General features: G+C 40.9%; 1 protein-coding gene across 1 annotated transcript in view; it reads left to right on the forward strand.

Annotated features, from left to right (window-relative positions):
- Window positions 1–18,092, forward strand: part of reck (reversion-inducing-cysteine-rich protein with kazal motifs) — an 87,309-nt gene that overhangs the window by 37,264 nt on the left and 31,953 nt on the right. Inside the window, exons 11-17 of the mRNA XM_080050133.1 lie at window positions 5,564–5,776; window positions 8,333–8,469; window positions 9,342–9,485; window positions 10,151–10,339; window positions 14,503–14,625; window positions 14,932–15,103; window positions 16,989–17,178. Coding sequence (XP_079906259.1) covers window positions 5,564–5,776; window positions 8,333–8,469; window positions 9,342–9,485; window positions 10,151–10,339; window positions 14,503–14,625; window positions 14,932–15,103; window positions 16,989–17,178 — 1,168 coding nt within the window. The remainder of the gene's footprint in view (window positions 1–5,563; window positions 5,777–8,332; window positions 8,470–9,341; window positions 9,486–10,150; window positions 10,340–14,502; window positions 14,626–14,931; window positions 15,104–16,988; window positions 17,179–18,092) is intronic.

Below are 18,092 nucleotides of genomic sequence, written 5' to 3' on the forward strand. Positions count from 1 at the left end.
CTGATATTTCAAGGCTTGTACACTTGACTGGCATTTCAGCTGCTTTCATCTCTTAACACTTAAACACTACAAGTGTGCTGTGAGTTGACTCTTACTGCTTTTACAGTAGTGCCTACACACTACAGACATTGCATGCATTTGTATCGCCATGCCACTGTGTGTAAATGCATCATTTAGAGCCTGCACAGTAAGAAAGAAGACCCCAGTGTGACCCTGTAGTTATCAGAAGCACAGCATGTTTAAAACACACACACTGTCTATAGGCGGGGTCACAGAGCCAAATGGAGCAGCTTCAAAGGCAGCTCTGGGAGGCCACACTTACACTTGCACACACACACACACACACACACACACACACACACACACACTAACACACATCAGAACACACTCAAATATACTTCACATACACACAGCGGTCTGCATGTCACCTGGTGAGTGAGGCAACTGCAATAGATTGGACGATTGATAGATTTTTCTCATCAGATTGTTTTATCCCCTGAGGTTCAATTAGATGAAAATAACATTTAACATTTTATATTATAAATCCCTACAGTACTGTGTGGTAGGGGTGGGAAAAATAATCGATTCTGCGATGCATCGCGATTCTCTCTAGAACGATTCCAAATCGATTCATAATCGGAATTTTTTTATTATTATTTTATTAATTCAATTCGTAAATAATAGTAGTTCCTGCGCCAATGCGCATTCACACCACACAAGTGCCAGTTGGTAAAAGTGGCGACAAAAGGGCAAAGAGCAGCAAACCCATATGACCTGCACCGGCTTTGTTTCTGTTTACGTTTTTGTATGAGAGCTGAATTCCAAGCCATACTTTTTGCACATTGTGTTGAAATGACATAGAAAATAATTGAATAGAAATCCTATAGAAACATGATTTACAAGAGTAGAAAGAAAATTAAACTGAATCGGTTTAGTTTTTACATACTTCCATATTGTGTTGAAATGCAAGCTGCATTGATTATTGCACTGGTCATAGAAAGTCATATTTGTGACAAGAAAAGCTTTTTCTCTAATACAATATTAGTGAAGGCAATTCATCTGTTGATTGTCTTTAATGATCATCACAAAAGCAGGAAGTGATTAGCAAACTCTGAGTAGCAAACTCAGATGTGTGTATAAATATATTTTTGAAAGTCACACATGGGTATGTACGTAAAAAAAAATTGCATCGAGATGCATTGATGATCGATTTTGAATCGAATCGTTGACCTCTGAATCGAATCAAATCGTGAGGTGCCAAGAGATTCCCACCCCTACTGTGTAGTTTGTTGACGCTTTGGTATTTGTGTATTAATGAATTCCTGTAAATTACACAGGCGCCTCTGAACGTGTTAAGAAAATGACCTCTGTTCTTTTATCATCGGCTCACTCACTCTGCACCCTGTTTGCATTCCGATGCATGTCAGTGATGTTTGTGGTTTTGCAGTGTACTTATTTGACTTCAACAATAAGGCACACACACGCAGAAGTCTTCACCACATGGTGACACAAGCCACAACACCACAGCTTCATGTTACATGTTACTCATGTTAGAGTATATCTGATTGGATGTGTCATTCACCCCAGTCTACACCGAGGTTAGCAGTTATGTTAGGATCTACTTCTGAGTCTGATTCATTCTCAATGTGTTATGTTGACATTGGTACAACACTTCAACACAGCCTTATCGAAGTGAAAAATATTATGATTGGATGAATGAAATATTCTAAAGCATTTCAATGTGCTGTTCAAATAAGGGAAGAAGTTACATTAAGCTTGCTGTTGCTACTCACAAAAAACTTCATTTGACATATTGTGGTTTTTAGATCATGATGGCAGTGGAGGCCATGCTGCGTTGCATTGTGGGGATTTGAAATCCAGGCAAACAAACAAGAGTGTAAGGCGGCTCTTTGATGGGGACCAGGAGGGGGCTGGTATGGCTCTCTCTCTCCCCCCCTGAGGGGTTCAAACGGCGGGCTGTGTAGCCGGGAGCAGCATGGAAGACAAACAGTGCTCTGGATGGGGTAGTTTCATGGAGCTAATAGCTGTGTGTATGCTTATCTGTCTTGCTGTGTGTCTGTGTGGGTGGAAGGCAAACAAAATGTTCTTGAACCTTGAATTAGATACAAATCCTTCCATCCATCACACCAACACTGATGAATGGATGGATATCTAGACACCAAAGCCTTTACTGAGCCAGAGAGGAGTAGGCCTACGCATGCTCATAAGTTATATAGTCAGCCATTGTGGTGTAGCCTCAGAGAGATAAATCATTCAAAATCAGATATATTCTGATCCCCCCCCCCCCCCTCCCCCTCTCCCTATTCTAATTATGTAAGCAAATGTACCGATGCATATAGCGATAATCCCTGGTTCTTGTTCAGAGTTCAAAAGGGGCTGGCTAAGGGCTGAGAACAGATCTTAAGTATATTGTGTTATTACTGCGCATTTACTCCAATCATTTTAGTTTGCCTGTTTTTGAATGAATAACATGCAGCGGGAAAACAGGTGTGGTGCTGAAACCTGTATTCTTTTTTGGGTAACACTTTACAATAAGGGTACATTCATTACCTGTTGGTTAATGTTTAGTTAATGATATTGACAGTTAGGTAATGCATTCTTTATTCTTATTGAGCATTCAATAACTGTTGCTTAGTTATTAACACTAGAACCGCCAGCATTCTATTTATACCTAGAACCGCCAGGCGGGTCAAATTGACCCGTGCATTTCTAGTGTGAAATAAAGTCATAAATTAGTTTGTTTAATAATCATCTGTGTTTTGGACCTCTTGTTTTATAATCTAAGTATCTTTAAGAACACTAATCACGTTTCGTAGCGACTCAGTAATGAAACTGAAAGTAGATATAATATCGCAAGTATAGTAATGAAAACCGAAGGTCAAAACAGCGTCCAAATGAGCTAAAATCCTAAATACAATAAACAGTAACATGGCAAACTTATTTTTAGGTAAGCTCTAATTGATTATTCAATCATTTTTTCCCACGTTGACATGTTTTGAGGCGGAGGATCCCTCCGTCGCTCTCTGTCCGGCTCACAGACAGCACTCAGCTGTCTGTCAGTTGAGCTGCGAGCCGCGGTGTGTGGAAGACAGCGCTCAGTTCTGATCTCTCCACTATCAGACTTGCATCACTCATTTCACTTAGTAACTCTAATGTTGTTAGGTATTTATCTTCATCTCTAATTTATTGTAAGTGTTTATGAATGACTGCACGTAGCCTACAGTTGTCAGATCGCGGACCCCAAACAATGCCGTTGCCTAGCAACCTGCTCGAAAATATTTCATTTTCCTGTGCGGGTCAAATTGACCCAGTGTGGCGGTTCTAGGTATACATGCCTGTTTTTTAATCCAGTTTAATTGTGACTTTATTTAACCACAGGGAGAGCATCACAACACAATTTTAGGAAAAGTCAAAGAGTTGGGGGCTTCAATATTTCGTAAAAGTATAGTTATGGGCAGTTGAAAAACCGCCATGGGTCAAATTGACCCCGTGGCGGTCGTGGACGATATGAAACGATATCGTGGACGATATGAAAGTGTCTACCGGGAGAGATTTGGCCATACCGTTTATACCGCGGAGAAAAAAAGTTCATGTGGCGGGAGCTTAGATAGAGCGGGAGGCAGCTGTCCCTCCGAGTCCCTACAGTTACACTGCAGTTACACCGCCGCGCCACACGGGGGCTCTGCAGCAGAGTTCTGGGCTGCAATACAGCTTCTCTACCCTCAACAGAAGAAGCCTCATCTGTTGCTCTAGCTTTTTAGCTCCGGTGCGCCATACAGTTAAAGGCCTACTTCACCGGTTTGAATATGAAGGTGTATTGAATTCTGAGATCCTATGTAGTATAAATGTGCAAAAAAAATTAAAATCGGTTCATCCTAGCCTGAGAAAAGGCAGAAAGAGTGTTTTTTTAACCCTATATTTCTCTTTCTCGTGTCATCACAGAAAGAGAAATATAGGGTTAAAAAAAAAAACTTACTTTGTAAATATTACTGTGATGTCACAGTAAAAGACATCACAGTAATATTTACAAAGTAAGTTTTTTTTAATGCACTTCTGCGACTGCCAGTCTCCACATGTGAGGTTAGGACAGAGCTGTAGTGACTCTCCACTGATTAGGATTGGTTTGGTTATTGGTTTGAGAGGAAAGCCACTGTTGACCATTGTGGTGAACTCAACTTAACGTTCTAGGGTTTTTACACACACACACGCACGCACGCACACACACACACACACACACACACACACACCAATTGGAAATGACGGGACCACACCCCAGAACTGCTGCCTTGAACCTTCTCCTCTTTAAAACCACCAATTAGCTGACTCACTGGAGACCAGAGCCACCAATCAGACATCAAAGACACATCCTGGTGTGGTGGAGAAGTAGGAAAACAATCCTCACATGACCCACAGGGACTATAGCTGCTGCAGGGTTAAAAGGCTGCAGTTAAAACCAAACCTTCTGTGAATGACCCTTACCACACCCCTTTCTCTAGCACACTTATTTTGATATAACTTTATTTTTTTAAAGAGTTAAAATGGGGAGACAGAGAGAGAGAGAGGTCCACGGGTCAGATTTGAACCCACGACCACTTCAACTTCAATATGGTACGCGCTTTATCCACTATGCCTCCAGAGCACCCTTATTAGTTTAACTTGTAAAGGTATTTGACTCTTGACTTTTTGTAGTCCCCTCTGTCTGTATATTACCTAACAGCGATGCTACACATTTCATATGGGCTTTATCAGACCCGCTTCACTGACATGCTCATGGTATATTAAAGACAGCTTTTTAGCTTCAGTGCTCCCTGACTCCTAGAACAACTAACTAAAGCAACAAATAGCTAGATAGCTGCCAAACTCCACCCGCAACAGTCTTAAATAGGCTACATCGTAGGCTGTATTGCAAATCAAATTTTGTACTTTCAGCCACGTTATTTTCACTATCTAAATGTTCCAATTGTGTGTGTGTGCTTTTCTATTCAGCTTGTTTTGTTTTTTGATGTATTTGCATTGTGTTTGTGTTGTATTTGCTTTGCAGTGTTTCGTTTGACTTGTCAATGTAATGTAAATAAAGGTTAAATGAAATACAAGAAGAAAAAATCACTGAATTAATAAAATACATTCTTAATCTGTGTGTGTGTGTGTGTGTGTGTGTGTGTGTGTGTGTGTGTGTGTGTGTGTGTGTGTGTGTGTGTGTGTGTGTGTGTGTGTGTGTGTGTGTGTGTGTGTGTGTGTGTGTGTGTGTGTGTGTGTGTGTGTGTGTGTGTGTGTGTGTGTGTGTGTGTGTGTGTGTGTGTGTGTGTGTGTGTGTGTGTGTATCTGCATCTGTGTCTGTCTGTCTATGTGTTTGTGTCTGCATCTGTGTATGTCTGTCTGTGTGTTTGTGTGTGTGTGTCTGCGCCTGTGTCTGTCTGTGTGTGCGTCTGTGCGTGCGTCTGTGTCTGTCTGTCTGTGTGCATCTGTCTGTCTGCGTGCGTGTCTGTCTGTCTGCGTGTGTGTGTGTGTGTGTGTGTGTGTGTGTGTGTGTGTCCGCCCGCAGGCCTACGGAGCTGTTCCGGAGCTGTAACGTGCAGTCAGACCAGGGGGCTATGAATGACATGAAGCTGTGGTCCAATGGCAGCATCAAGATGCCCTTCATGAACATCCCCGTGTTAGACATCAGGAAGTGTCTGCCTGACATGTGGAAGGCTGTGGCCTGTGCCCTGCAGATCAAACCCTGCCACAGCAAGGCCAGGGGCAGCATCATATGCAAGTAGGTCTAGTAGTCCATGGCAATGACCTGTATAGGCTACTTAAACAAACAACACAGAATAGTATTAGGTGAACACAGGCCTGTCTATTGTCCAAAGTTAATGAATAACAGAGTGCACTTTCAACACTTTTTTTAATGGAATTTCGTACAAAGTTTGTTTCATGACAGTACAGTTGCACTCTTGGCGCCTTTAGATGGCGCCAAAGCACACCAAACCATATGCATCAATATTGTTGCTTTGAGGTTATCTGTTCAGAATGGATTTATTTCTCAAGCAGGTAAAAGTCAGTATGTTTAGTTCCTTATCGTTTTCAGTAACAGTCAAACCTAAAGATATATGTAGTGTATCAATGGCATGTAGCAGTGCCCACCCTGCTCTGATTGAGATGCTGTCCTTTAATCACACACCGTCCAAATGTATTTTCCCCTGTCCACGGGAAAGGATGAATCTAATGACTCATTTCATGGGGGTTTATGGTTATATGAGCAGGGCTGATCCTAACATGTCCTGTGCTGGTCACTCATATGAATCCAGTCTTTCACATCACAACAACAGTAATAATGATAGCTGTTGTATCCCCCTGTAATTTAAGTCTCATCCGGAGTTACAGCATGCACTTGTTATTGGAAGGTTTTGTCTGCAGGAAGGACTTTTTGTACTTTTGCTTTTTGCCTTCCATTAGCAGCTCAGTGTGGAATTAGTTATTATTTTATTTTATCTAAATGGAGGCAGTCCTGCTGAATGTCCATGTGTTACTGATAGGGTGGCAAAGGGGTGGACCATTTCCAGTTGAAGTTTCGGAAACTTTTCCAGAAACTTTCCATGGTTTAAGTCAGTGGTTCTCAAATATTTTCTGTCATGCCCCCCCTAGGGGACAGAATTTTTTTCGCGCCAGGACAGAGAAACAAGAGCAAATGATTCACTGAGGTTTGCATTTAATTAAAAAAAAAATTAAACTGTAAACATAGTTAAGGTGGTGTTTTTGTAATTATTATAGGCCAATAGGCCTTCTGTGATGAGATAACCAATAATTAATTAATGTTATTATTAGTCTACTTGCTTGATTTCTTTTTAAATAGCCTACAGAGACACATGTGGACATTTATTTACTGCAAATTGCGGCCTTTTGCGCGGATATGAGCACACATCGCGCTTGCTATCACATATTGGAAATATTCATTATTATCAGGAATTATGGGAATAAACTAGAAATGAGGGTTCATTTAAATGATCTGTATCATATCCAAAACATAAATATAAACATTATGTTTTGTCATATAGGCAGACATCCATGCAAAATAAAACATTTAAAAACATTACATTTCAACAGATTTTATTTGTAAGTAAAACTTAATCAAGTTTTGATTATTTTATTGAAGAATCCATTTTTTCACTGAACAACAAAAACATGAATGAAAATGCACCAAAAGAAAAAATATATATTTCTATTAAATAATTTTTGTCTTGAGTGCAACGAATAGTACCCATGGTAGTTTTAATCATTTATTTTTCTACATTACTTTTGTGGTTTTTCATTTGTCTTGGCAAGTTTATCTATTTACATTAAATTTCATTGCTTATGTGTTCTATCCTCTGGGTGTGCATAGAATCAAAGCTGTGCAGTCAGTGATCAGGGACGTGAACACACATCTCCTCGTTTAAAAAGTCTCTTTTTGTTTTTACTGTCTAGACGGCTTAACAGAACTGTGCGGGGCCTGGCTGTATCAAACAGTCTCTATGGCAACAGTCATTGTTTTTATAGAACGTTGGGGCGGAGAACTGCTGTGATTGGTTCAAAATATTTATAGTGTCATAAGAACCAGAGCATAGGCCCGCCCTCATCTAACAGAATGTCCGTAAAGTTTATCAAACTTAAATGACAATATCTTTAATATCTATCATTTGGATTGATAACTATGCCTAATTACTCTTTTCAGATGCTTGCTATCATGCAACTGATTCCCCAAATGATATACATAGTTAAAAAGGATTTTGTGGATTTGGGTTTACAAGGGGCTTTAAAACTAGCCTGGTCCTACCAGACCATCGTACTTCATTTAGCCTGGTTCTACCAGACCATCGTACTTCATTTAGCCTGGTTCTACCAGACCATCGTACTTCATTTAGCCTGGTTCTACCAGACCATCGTACTTCATTTTATTTGTACAGAAGGTCTGGAATCACTCAATTGACAAACGTTCCCTCACTTGAAAACAGGTGTCTGTTGAAGTTGAAAACTTTTTGATCTGCCCAGTGCCACTCTGGAACTGCCAACCAATCGCATAACGTTTGGTTGTGACGTACGTATATCATGCACTGGCTTCTGAGCCACTCCTTTTGTTCGCTGATTGGACCGGCAGAAATCTGGCTGAATAGAACCCACTAATATACCTCACACCCAGACTGACTACTGAAGGGAAATGAAAATTGAGCAAAAGTATGTAGGCGGGCGGTGCCAGGCTACTTTAACACACTTTATATTTTCTCATAGATGTGTTTCAAGCAGTATGTTACACAGGCTTTTTTTTTATATTGTTGTGTAAATCTGTCCTCAGGTCAGATTGTTTGGACATCCTGACACAGTGTGGGGACAGGAAGCGTTTCCATGAAGGACAGACTCCAGAGAGGATCTGTGAGCTGCTGTCCCCCATCGACGACCCTGCCCGCTGTGTCCCCCTGCACAGATACCTCAGTGAGTCACAGAGACCACCAAGCACAGCACATAAGCCCTGCCTTCCAAACCACATACGCTTTCTTTTTTTATTCTACACACTACATCTGATCATAAAAAGAATCTAGTTAGCATGCAGTAGGCATACACTTGGGACATACTTTGACTTATTTATTTCACCATAACATTGATCTTGCCTCTTGCTTTTATATCCATGGCATCCCCTGGTTGTTTTACATACGGAGGGCTCCGTCGATGTGACGTCACTTCCGGTGCACACTGCACTGTGGCTCAGAATCGCCCAAATAGGATGCTGTTTTCAAATCTAAATATCTCGGCCGGAAGTAGTAGACATCCGGGTCTTTCTAACCATCCTAAATCTGGCCACAAGAATCGAGACATCCTAAATCTTTTTTTCAACCATACTAAATAGTGTATAGTATGGCAATTGGAACACAGGGGATGTCTGTCAAGGTCTCACTGTCTCCTGCAGTGGCATCGAAAAGAGCTCAGTTAGTGACTTTTGGCCATTTGCCAACCACATATTGTTGAATGCTTTCAGTCCTTGGAAAAGCTCATACAGTCGCATCTGCAAGGAAATAAATGGGTGGCCACCAGGGGGCAGAGGAACACAGAGGCTCAGACACCACTGGCATTTAATTGTAGAGAACAGCATCCTATTTGGGAGATTCTGAACCATAATCCAGTTCACACCGGAAGTGACGTCACATCGACGGAGCCTCCATATGAGAACAAGGGGGTGCTCATGTTGACAGTGCCCTCAGCAAGAAAATACTGCTATGATTGATATATTATATATTTGAATCCTGTTTTTCATATTTCCATATGCATCCACCCTTATCCCCTCCCCCTTTCACACACACTGCCTCCAGCCCCCAGTCCCCACGGCAATGACATTGTGGAGGAGGTGATCCATCCATGTAACCCCAACCCCTGCCCCAGCAACCACCTGTGTCAGGTCAACCGCAAGGGCTGCCTGGATGAACTCAACTGTCTGCCTTACCTCTGTGTGCCAGGTACCAACCACTACACCGCTACACTAATACACAGCTCTACTCAAGATTTAGGATGGTTTATTTGTCATATGCAAAACAATAACAGCAGCAGTCATTGGCCAAAGACATTATGAAGTCCCAGGCTCCTCTCAACAATACACTGAAGAAGAAAAAAATGTATAATAGAAAACAAATAATAGAATTAGGTTTAGGTAATTGTTTTCTTTTTATATATATATATATTTTTTGTTTTTGTTTTTTTATATATATTTTTTTGTTTATATGTAACCTGGTGAGGTCACTCGATAAGCCCATTCGGGTTTCTGACCTCTCCAGCACATACTCTTTTAATCTTTACATGTGTTAATGTATTTGTTGAGTGTGTTGAGTGTGTGCAAATAAATAAATACCTAAAAAAAAAAAAAAAAAAAAAAAAAAGAAGAGAGCATTTTGTTCATTGCCTTTTTTGTTTACATATCAGTTTACAGAGCCTAGGCTGTGTAGTACCACTAGCACATTTTATTTCAGTGCACACACACACACACACACACACACACACACACACACACACAGACAGGTTGCTGATCGTGAGGAGATATTCATGGTAGACATGGTAGTCACTCTGTGTGCTTGTGTGTGTGTGTGTCTGTATGTGTGTGTGTGTGTCTGTCTGTCTGTCTCTTCAGGCTGTAAACTTGGCGAGGCCTCAGAGTTCCTAGTGCAGCAGGACTCCCGTATCCAGGTGCCCACTCGTATGGGTCCGTCCGGCTGCTTCGAGGTGTGTAGCTGTGGGGTGAGCGGCCGGCTGGAGAACTGTGTGGACATGCCCTGTGTGGACACCAGCAAGGCATGCATCGTAGGAGGGCAGAGGAAGAGTAAGACACACACACACCCCTAATAGTGGAGCGGCTAACTGATTTTATTTCTTCAGAATCTTCTTCTTCTAGTCGATGATACAAGTGAAAAATTGGCATGAGCAGTCTCCATGGGTCACTTATCCACGACATTTGAAATTGTGAATTTGAATTTTTTGAAGATATTTTTTAGGCATTTTTATGCTTTATTGATAGTGCAGAGAGACAGAGGTGAAATGGGGCAGAGACATGCAGAGAATCGAACCCGGGTCTGCTGCTGGGGGGGGGTGGGGGGGTGGACACGGGGGGTGGACACCCTACCAACTGAGCTAAGGGCGCCCCGAATTTGAAAATGTCTAGTAATGTATTGGGTTTTTCTTTTTCATTAAAACAATCGTTTGTTTGTTTTTTTAAATTTTTCGTCTTAAGCTACGGTGCCCTCCAAAGAAAAGAAGCTAGTATTTAAGTGGTATATTTTCGTTACGGGGAAAAAGAGGGTGTTAGACATTTCATCCCAGTGCATCTGTGTTTGTTGTCATTTTTTATACAGCCACGTGGGGGCACCAAAGTGAATAAAAACTTTCCAAGTCCTCACACGGTGGCTATCACATACTGTAATCAATACACCTTCAATCAGTCATATCATTTTTACAATTCATATTTTTTCACCATTTAGAAAAAACAAATGCAATTTTTTTTTTGTGCTTTCTCTTGGTGTATCACTGCCTCCTCTCACCAACAGGCTTATTGCTTTTCTAACTTTATATAATGACATGTTTTTTTACCTGCACTTCCAAGGAGAAAGGAGCTGCCTTCGTCTCTATTGAAGGCTGTGTTGTCGTTTTTCTTTGAATAGGACACACGACTGATCTGTTTTTTTTTTTCAAAGTGCCAGACTTCCATTCAATAGTCCGGCATGCAATTTATTCTAACGTGCCCTTGTCTAACAGCGAAGAACAAAAACACATCATATAGAAATACCAGCATCTTTACAGAGACTTCTCAGAGCCCGCTATTCAATTTGAAAGCATTAAAACTTCCAAACAAGCAATTTATGTTTCAATGAGAAATTGATTGACGTGTACCTTTGCAAGTTCACACTAAAGAGGTAGCCAAGGACGACAGATAGAGGCTTTGTCCTAACCCACCTTCTCTTTATCTGATCCTTTGAATGGGATTGATCTGCAGTCATTTCTAATAGACTGTTGACGCCACAGTAAAACTTGTTGCGATGGACACATTTATTCTAGATTCTGAGTGCTGTGAAGCTTTTAGTATACTGACTAATGACAAGCTTTCTGTCCCCTTTTTTTACCGCGTAGAACTCTGAAAACAGAATGACATGCTGTTAGTGACTGGTGCGCTGCGGGGCTGTGAAGGGGCTGTGTCAGTGGCTACCTTCCTGTTACATTCTGCTTCAAAATAAATGTCAACTCACGTTTGGCCAGTGAAATGCTTTTAATGTGAAGCCGCAGCCTTAATGCTCTGTTTGTTTTAACAGTAACTTAACTGCTGCGCGCTGATCTATAGAAAGTGTTTTTTTTGTCATGTAGAAAAAGCCGTGTCCTGGGCATTACCGGTGGTGACACAAGTTTATTTACGACAAAAGCCGGCAGAGCACACATCTTTCACCAGCCAAAGTGGCGGGTGGTCTCAATAACTTACTACTCGCTTTGACTAATTGTACCCGCATTTGACCAGTGTTATATATTTGAGCCCTGCACAAGACTCGGGCCCAAACCTAAAAAAAATACTTGTGCGTTTGTGTTGAAATTGTTACAGTGTAAACAGGCCCCAATACTAGGCGGGTTTTTTATTATAGTGCACTATTTCTTTCACAAGATCTTTATGGAAATGGCCGCAGTTCCGTATACCGTATAGGTATGGGAGGTGGGTTGGCTTTCTCTGCATGTTAAATATTAAATATTATTAATTATATTCCAGAGGCTCATCAGGATTTTTCTAAACTGATGAATTTTTAATGTAATAGAAAAAGAAGCAGCAACAGTCAAGAGGGCAGATAATGGTGGCAGTAAATCACTGCTCTTATGTGGGGAACCAGAAAATAATTAATAAGCAATTTTGACACCCCGAGTCAAAAACAAGTAGTGCACTAGATTTATTGTGTTCATACTACTACTGTATGGGCGAGGGGGGGCTTTCAACATATTCATTTTGGTTCACACTTTTTCCTATCTACTTATTTGTTTATATGATGTTTTATTTTAGTATATTAGCCCACTGGTTTGTGGTAGCTACTTTTCAATACATTTTTTCCTCCTAAAAACAAAGCATTTCTGATAACAAACCTAATTTATAACATGCAGGGAAATTTAAATGTCATAGAGGCAGAGGGAGAAGAAAGAATGATGTAGAGATAGGTAAGCTCAACACAACAGTAAACTCTATATGCATTTTGAGCATGCAAACACAATAAAAAGGTACTAAATAGAATATTAGTAGTCATTAGACCAGGTGTCTTAAAGGTGCATTGTGTGAAGGGAATTAGTGTTTTTCAGAACAGACCTGGTAGAAATGGAATATAATATTCACATATAGTAGGGGAGAACGGGGTAATTTGTCACATGGGTTGGATGTCACATTCGTTATATCTCGCCACCAGAGCGCGCTAGCTCTGAAATGTTGATATAAAAAAGGTCCAGAATTGGGATCAGAGGTCACATACATAGACTTCCTTGGAGTTAGACTGCTGCATTTCAGGTGAGAGGATGTTTTGTGTTTTTCATGTCAAATTCAAAATATTTTGCTTCTCAGTATTTTTCTTCTAGGCTTTTACACAATGGGTTTATAACAAAACACTTGTTACCCTCAGAAAGTGTGAAGGGTAAACTATAGTTTAGATTGTGGTTAGCAAGCTAATTAGTTGTCAGATGGTTGTTGGCCTTGATGCTAGCAAGAAATTCAAGTTGGGGTTGGTCGTCAAATTTTTTGGGGGGTTGGTTGTCATGTTATCTCAAGGCTGCAGCCAGAAAAGGAACCCAATAACGAAAGAAATTGTCAAGCTGTATCCTCACTGACACCCCAGAGAAGGAAATAATAGAGCAGGAAAAGGCAGCTAGCAAGCAAAAGAAAAAAGGGCAACAAAATCAAAACAACCCAGTGCATCCCAAACTAGACCAGCTGCCAAGGCTACAGAACGTTATGTAGGCCTATTTGTCAACTTGACAATGCAATTAAACATTCAAATTTGGTCCTGCCTCCTTGCCTTATTTTTAAGATTTTTCCCATTAAGATAACATTGTGACAAACAACCTCATAGTGTGTGACAACCGACCCCTTGATGGGGTTGGTTGTCACAATGTGTCAGAGTGTCTTTGATGGTAAATTACTTCTTCATTACAATAAGTTGGAAAAAAAGAGGGACACACATTTCTAGCCAACACCTTAAGCTTCAATTTAATGTAGGAATGGCTATTGACAGATGTTTTGGTGATGAGCAATTCTCACTAGAGTAAAAAGTGTGCCTACTTACCCCGTTCTCCCCTACTGTACTTTTTAATTAGTGTATAATCACTTGAAAATCAATGGTTTTTTTATGAGCTTAGAATGAGCCTTTTATATCTACATAGGAGCGGGGCGCTGAGGCCGCCATGTTGCACTGGCATGTTTCTACAGTAGCACAGAACGGACAAACTGAACGACCTTATGTGTTTTTATATATAGTAGGCGTCCTTGGGGAAAATGTACATGTTGGAAGACCAAGAAGAAGTACTATAGCATAAATAACACATCTTTACTTCATCACTTGATATTGTGGAAAGACTTGAGGCAGTGGTGGGGTGATGCCTTCTTTAGAAAGTAGCTTCTTGTCCTTGAAGGCCACCGTAGCTTCTGTAAATTCTCCCACTCTCAGTTTTTCCACAAATGTCTATCAATCTACCCCTGTTTCAAGTGATAATGTAAATCATTCCATGGTAAACAAACAGCAACCTATTGTTAATGTGGCCCTCTGTTTTCTGTGTGTGTGTGTGTGTGTGTGTGTGTGTGTGTGTGTGTGTGTGTGTGTGTGTGTGTGTGTGTGTGTGTGTGTGTGTGTGTGTGTGTGTGTGTGTGTGTGTGTGTGTGTGTGTGTGTGTGTGTGTGTGTGTGTGTGTGTGTGTGTGTGTGTGTGTGTGTGTGTGTGTGTGTGTGTGTGTGTGTGTGTTGTTTTGTGTTACCACCAGACCACGGAACATCATTCATGATCAACTGCGACACCTGTTACTGCTTCGCTGGTGACACCATCTGCTCCACCAGAGAATGTCTCTCTTTTGACAGCACCAACGAGAACCGCCAACACTTTACCGGTACGTGTGTGTCTGTGTGTCTGTGTGTGTGTGTGTGTGTTTGTCTAGCAGGGATGTGATGGATCCAACTAGGTTTGACCATTTCAGATAATGTTGGCCCGACCATTGCAATAGAATAGATCATTTTCTACATTACCAGGATTACCAGTTTGTGTATAAGAAGTGAACATTTTCTTAGATATATTCTCATAACTGAAAAAACAAAAACAAAATGATATGCATACCCTGGTAAACAAATCCCTGTTCCCTGAAGCTGCATAATGCACCTTTAATAATGCATGCATCTCATTCCTGTCTTGCTCCCAGGCCTCCCCTGCAGTTGTCCGGACCGGTTTGTCCCGGTGTGTGCCTCTAACGGGCGGACCTACCCCAGTGCGTGTGTGGCTCGCTGCATGGGCTTCAAGGACCAGCAGTTTGCCTTTGGCCTGTGCCGCCTCAGTAACCCCTGTACCAACAAGCCCTGCCAGAGGAACCAGAGGTAGGCTTCTGTTTCACATGTTTAGATACTTTATCTATAGATTTCTTTTGATGAACAAGCACACTGAAAATAACACTCACACAAAAGGATAAAAAAAAGATGAAATAAAATGAACAACAAACATGGCGTACTGAACTGCTCATGGTGTTTTGTGCCCCCCCCCCCCAAACGTAGCCTTCAAGGCAGCGCTGCCTGGGAGGCCCTAACCTTAACTCCAACCCTAACCTTAAACAGGCAGCGCTGCCTTGAAGGCTCCAATGAGGGCGCAAAACATCAAACACCTACTGTACCATACAGGTTTATTATGTCAAATTTTAAACAGAATATAAAAAGTCAATGCGGTGTCTCTTCAGTACTGTTACTGTTATATAGTCCAGGGAAGGCTGCCACATTTGTTTAAACTCCTTTGCTTTCCCTGAAATCTCATATATACAGTAGACTTTTCTCTGTATTCTCTATGAGCCAGATGTTCCAAACCTTAAGAATCATTTTTGTCAAACATATTCTTTTGGAAGGGGGAAACAAATGTACCTCTCATAAATGTAAATTCAAGCTTTCTGTTAATTATCTATTTCAGTGGTTTTCAAACTGTGGGGCACGGAGTTATGGCAGGGGGGGGGGGGGGGGGGCGCAGATGAATATGTGAATAAAAAAATTAAAAAAATAGCCTCGCAAAGCCAGACATCTGGGAGATAATCCGAGGTTAACTGATCACGTGATGTCACGTTCATGTCCTAGCACAGTGTGTATTGAGTTTATTCAAAAACATTTGGAAATGTGTATAGTCTATTAGCCTTCAGCCTTTCAGCCTTGTCTGTGGAAATAAAGATAGCTGGACAAGAGTTCTTCTACTTCGTTCCTCTCACTGCATTTAAATGCATTCACTATATTACAAAGAAATATGTCTCGTTAAAGAAAAAGAGCTCCAAGCCCAACCCAGACGACCCTGCATAATATTTTATTTTAAATTAATATTTTTATGGAAAATTCATGTGTCTTTCTTCAATAGCTTCTAATTCATCCGACCCAGTGTCTCCAAATTATTTGTTCACACAAAATTCCTCATATTTAACCTCTTAATTTTCCTCTCAAAGTGCACCAGATTCATGCATTTCACTTTAAAAAGGTAAAAAAAAAATCTCAGGAGGGTCTGGTTCTCCGCTGGCTACTATTTTATACTATAAGTCTGTCTGCCTATCTTTCTCACTCCGCTGCACACTCAGTCATTGCTATCCATGCTTAAAGGAAGCAGGATTAAAACACTGGATTAAGATGTTCAAATGTATTTTAAAAAAGCAAAACAAAGACATACTTGAATTTTTTTTTTAAATGTTTTAACTTTTTTTTTAAACGCACAAAGATGTTTAGAATGTTTCAACAATATGTTTAAAATGTGTAAAATAGGAACAGAGTTGTTTAAAATGTGTACAATCATTAAAAGATCTTTCAAAACACAGGGATTTAGAACCTTTTTTTGGGGGGGGGGGCTCAGCTGAAATTTGTTCTCTGAGGGGGGGGCTCACTCTCTCACACTTTGAAAACCCCTGATCTATTTAGATCAGCTACAGCAAGGCTTTTATTTAACACAGGCATGTTGGTTGCTACCTTCACCCAGATTTGACCCCAAAACTGCTCCAGGGTACAATGCTGTGTACTATCGCTCTGACCCCCTCCGAAGTGTGGTAACTTGAGAGGGGGTATGCGAAAAAGACAACTTTCAATGCGCCTCCTGTAAATTGACTAATAAAGATAACTTTACCTAACTTAAAGGGATGTTTGTGTGTATGTGTGTGTGTGTGTGTGTGTGTGTGTGTGTGTGTGTGTGTGTGTGTGTGTGTGTGTGTGTGTGTGTGTGTGTGTGTGTGTGTGTGTGTGTGTTTACCAGGTGCATCCCAAACTACCGCGTGTGTCTGAGTGACTCTTCAGACTGCCTGCAGTATGAGTGTGTGGGCCGGTCTGCAGCCTGTGACCGGAGCAGTGTGGAGCCAGCCTGTGACTCAGACGGCCTGGTCCACTCCTCTGTGTGCACACTGCAGCAGAGCGGCAAGACCCTGGCCTACATGGGACACTGCCAGGTAGGATTCACACACACACACACACACACACACAGCAGAGACACACAGTCATTCATTTTCACTAAAATTTTCGCTATCAAGGGTGATTTAAGCCTCGGCTGCAGCAGCGGGACATTTAGGCTAGAATAGATAAAAATGTGCGATTAATCGCGAGTTAACTATGACATTAATGCGATTATTCGCGATTAAATATTTTAATCGTTTGACAGCACTCATTTTTAATGCTTGGATACAGATGGTGCACTCACACTGGTCTAACGAACTGGCCTTTTGGGGAGAAACGTACTTGGGAAAGGTGTAGATGGCATAGTGCAGGGGTTCTCAAACTTTTGATAGTTGAGGGCCAATTTAGGAACCCAACATTGGACCGAGGGCCGCCGAAGGAAAAAAAAATAACAAACTGAAATCATTTCAATGACCAGGTTGCGTCTTTACAGTTTACATGTATTGGTCTGCATCCAGTAATGTGTAATTAACAAAGTTTAATTAATTAATGAAGGGCTTGGTTTCATTTCAACATTGGGGGGTACACATAAAAGAATTTGAGGTTCAAACACTTCATTTTGTGCATTCTGGTTGATTTTTATGCAGTAATTTGTGTCTTCTGTATTTATTTATGGTGGAAATGTTAAGGAAAAGACAACTAGCTCCCATTGACGCAAATATAATGGAATATAAATCAGTAAGGCACTGAGGCATTCTGTATTGCATTAAAATATTTATTCTACTTTATTGTTCAAAACTTTCTTCACATTGAAAACGTATCACCTTTTGGAGTGTTTTTTTGTAGGACTCACTACTCATGATGCAGCAGCAGTGTTAACTATTATGACACTATACATTGGAAATAAACAGGGTGGGCTATCAGCAGTCAACTAGGCAGATAGTTCCATGGCTATCAGCAGCTAGCTAAC

This window comes from Ammodytes marinus (genome assembly GCF_949987685.1).
Source record: "Ammodytes marinus genome assembly, chromosome: 21".
NCBI classification, from domain to species: Eukaryota; Metazoa; Chordata; class Actinopteri; order Uranoscopiformes; family Ammodytidae; genus Ammodytes; species Ammodytes marinus.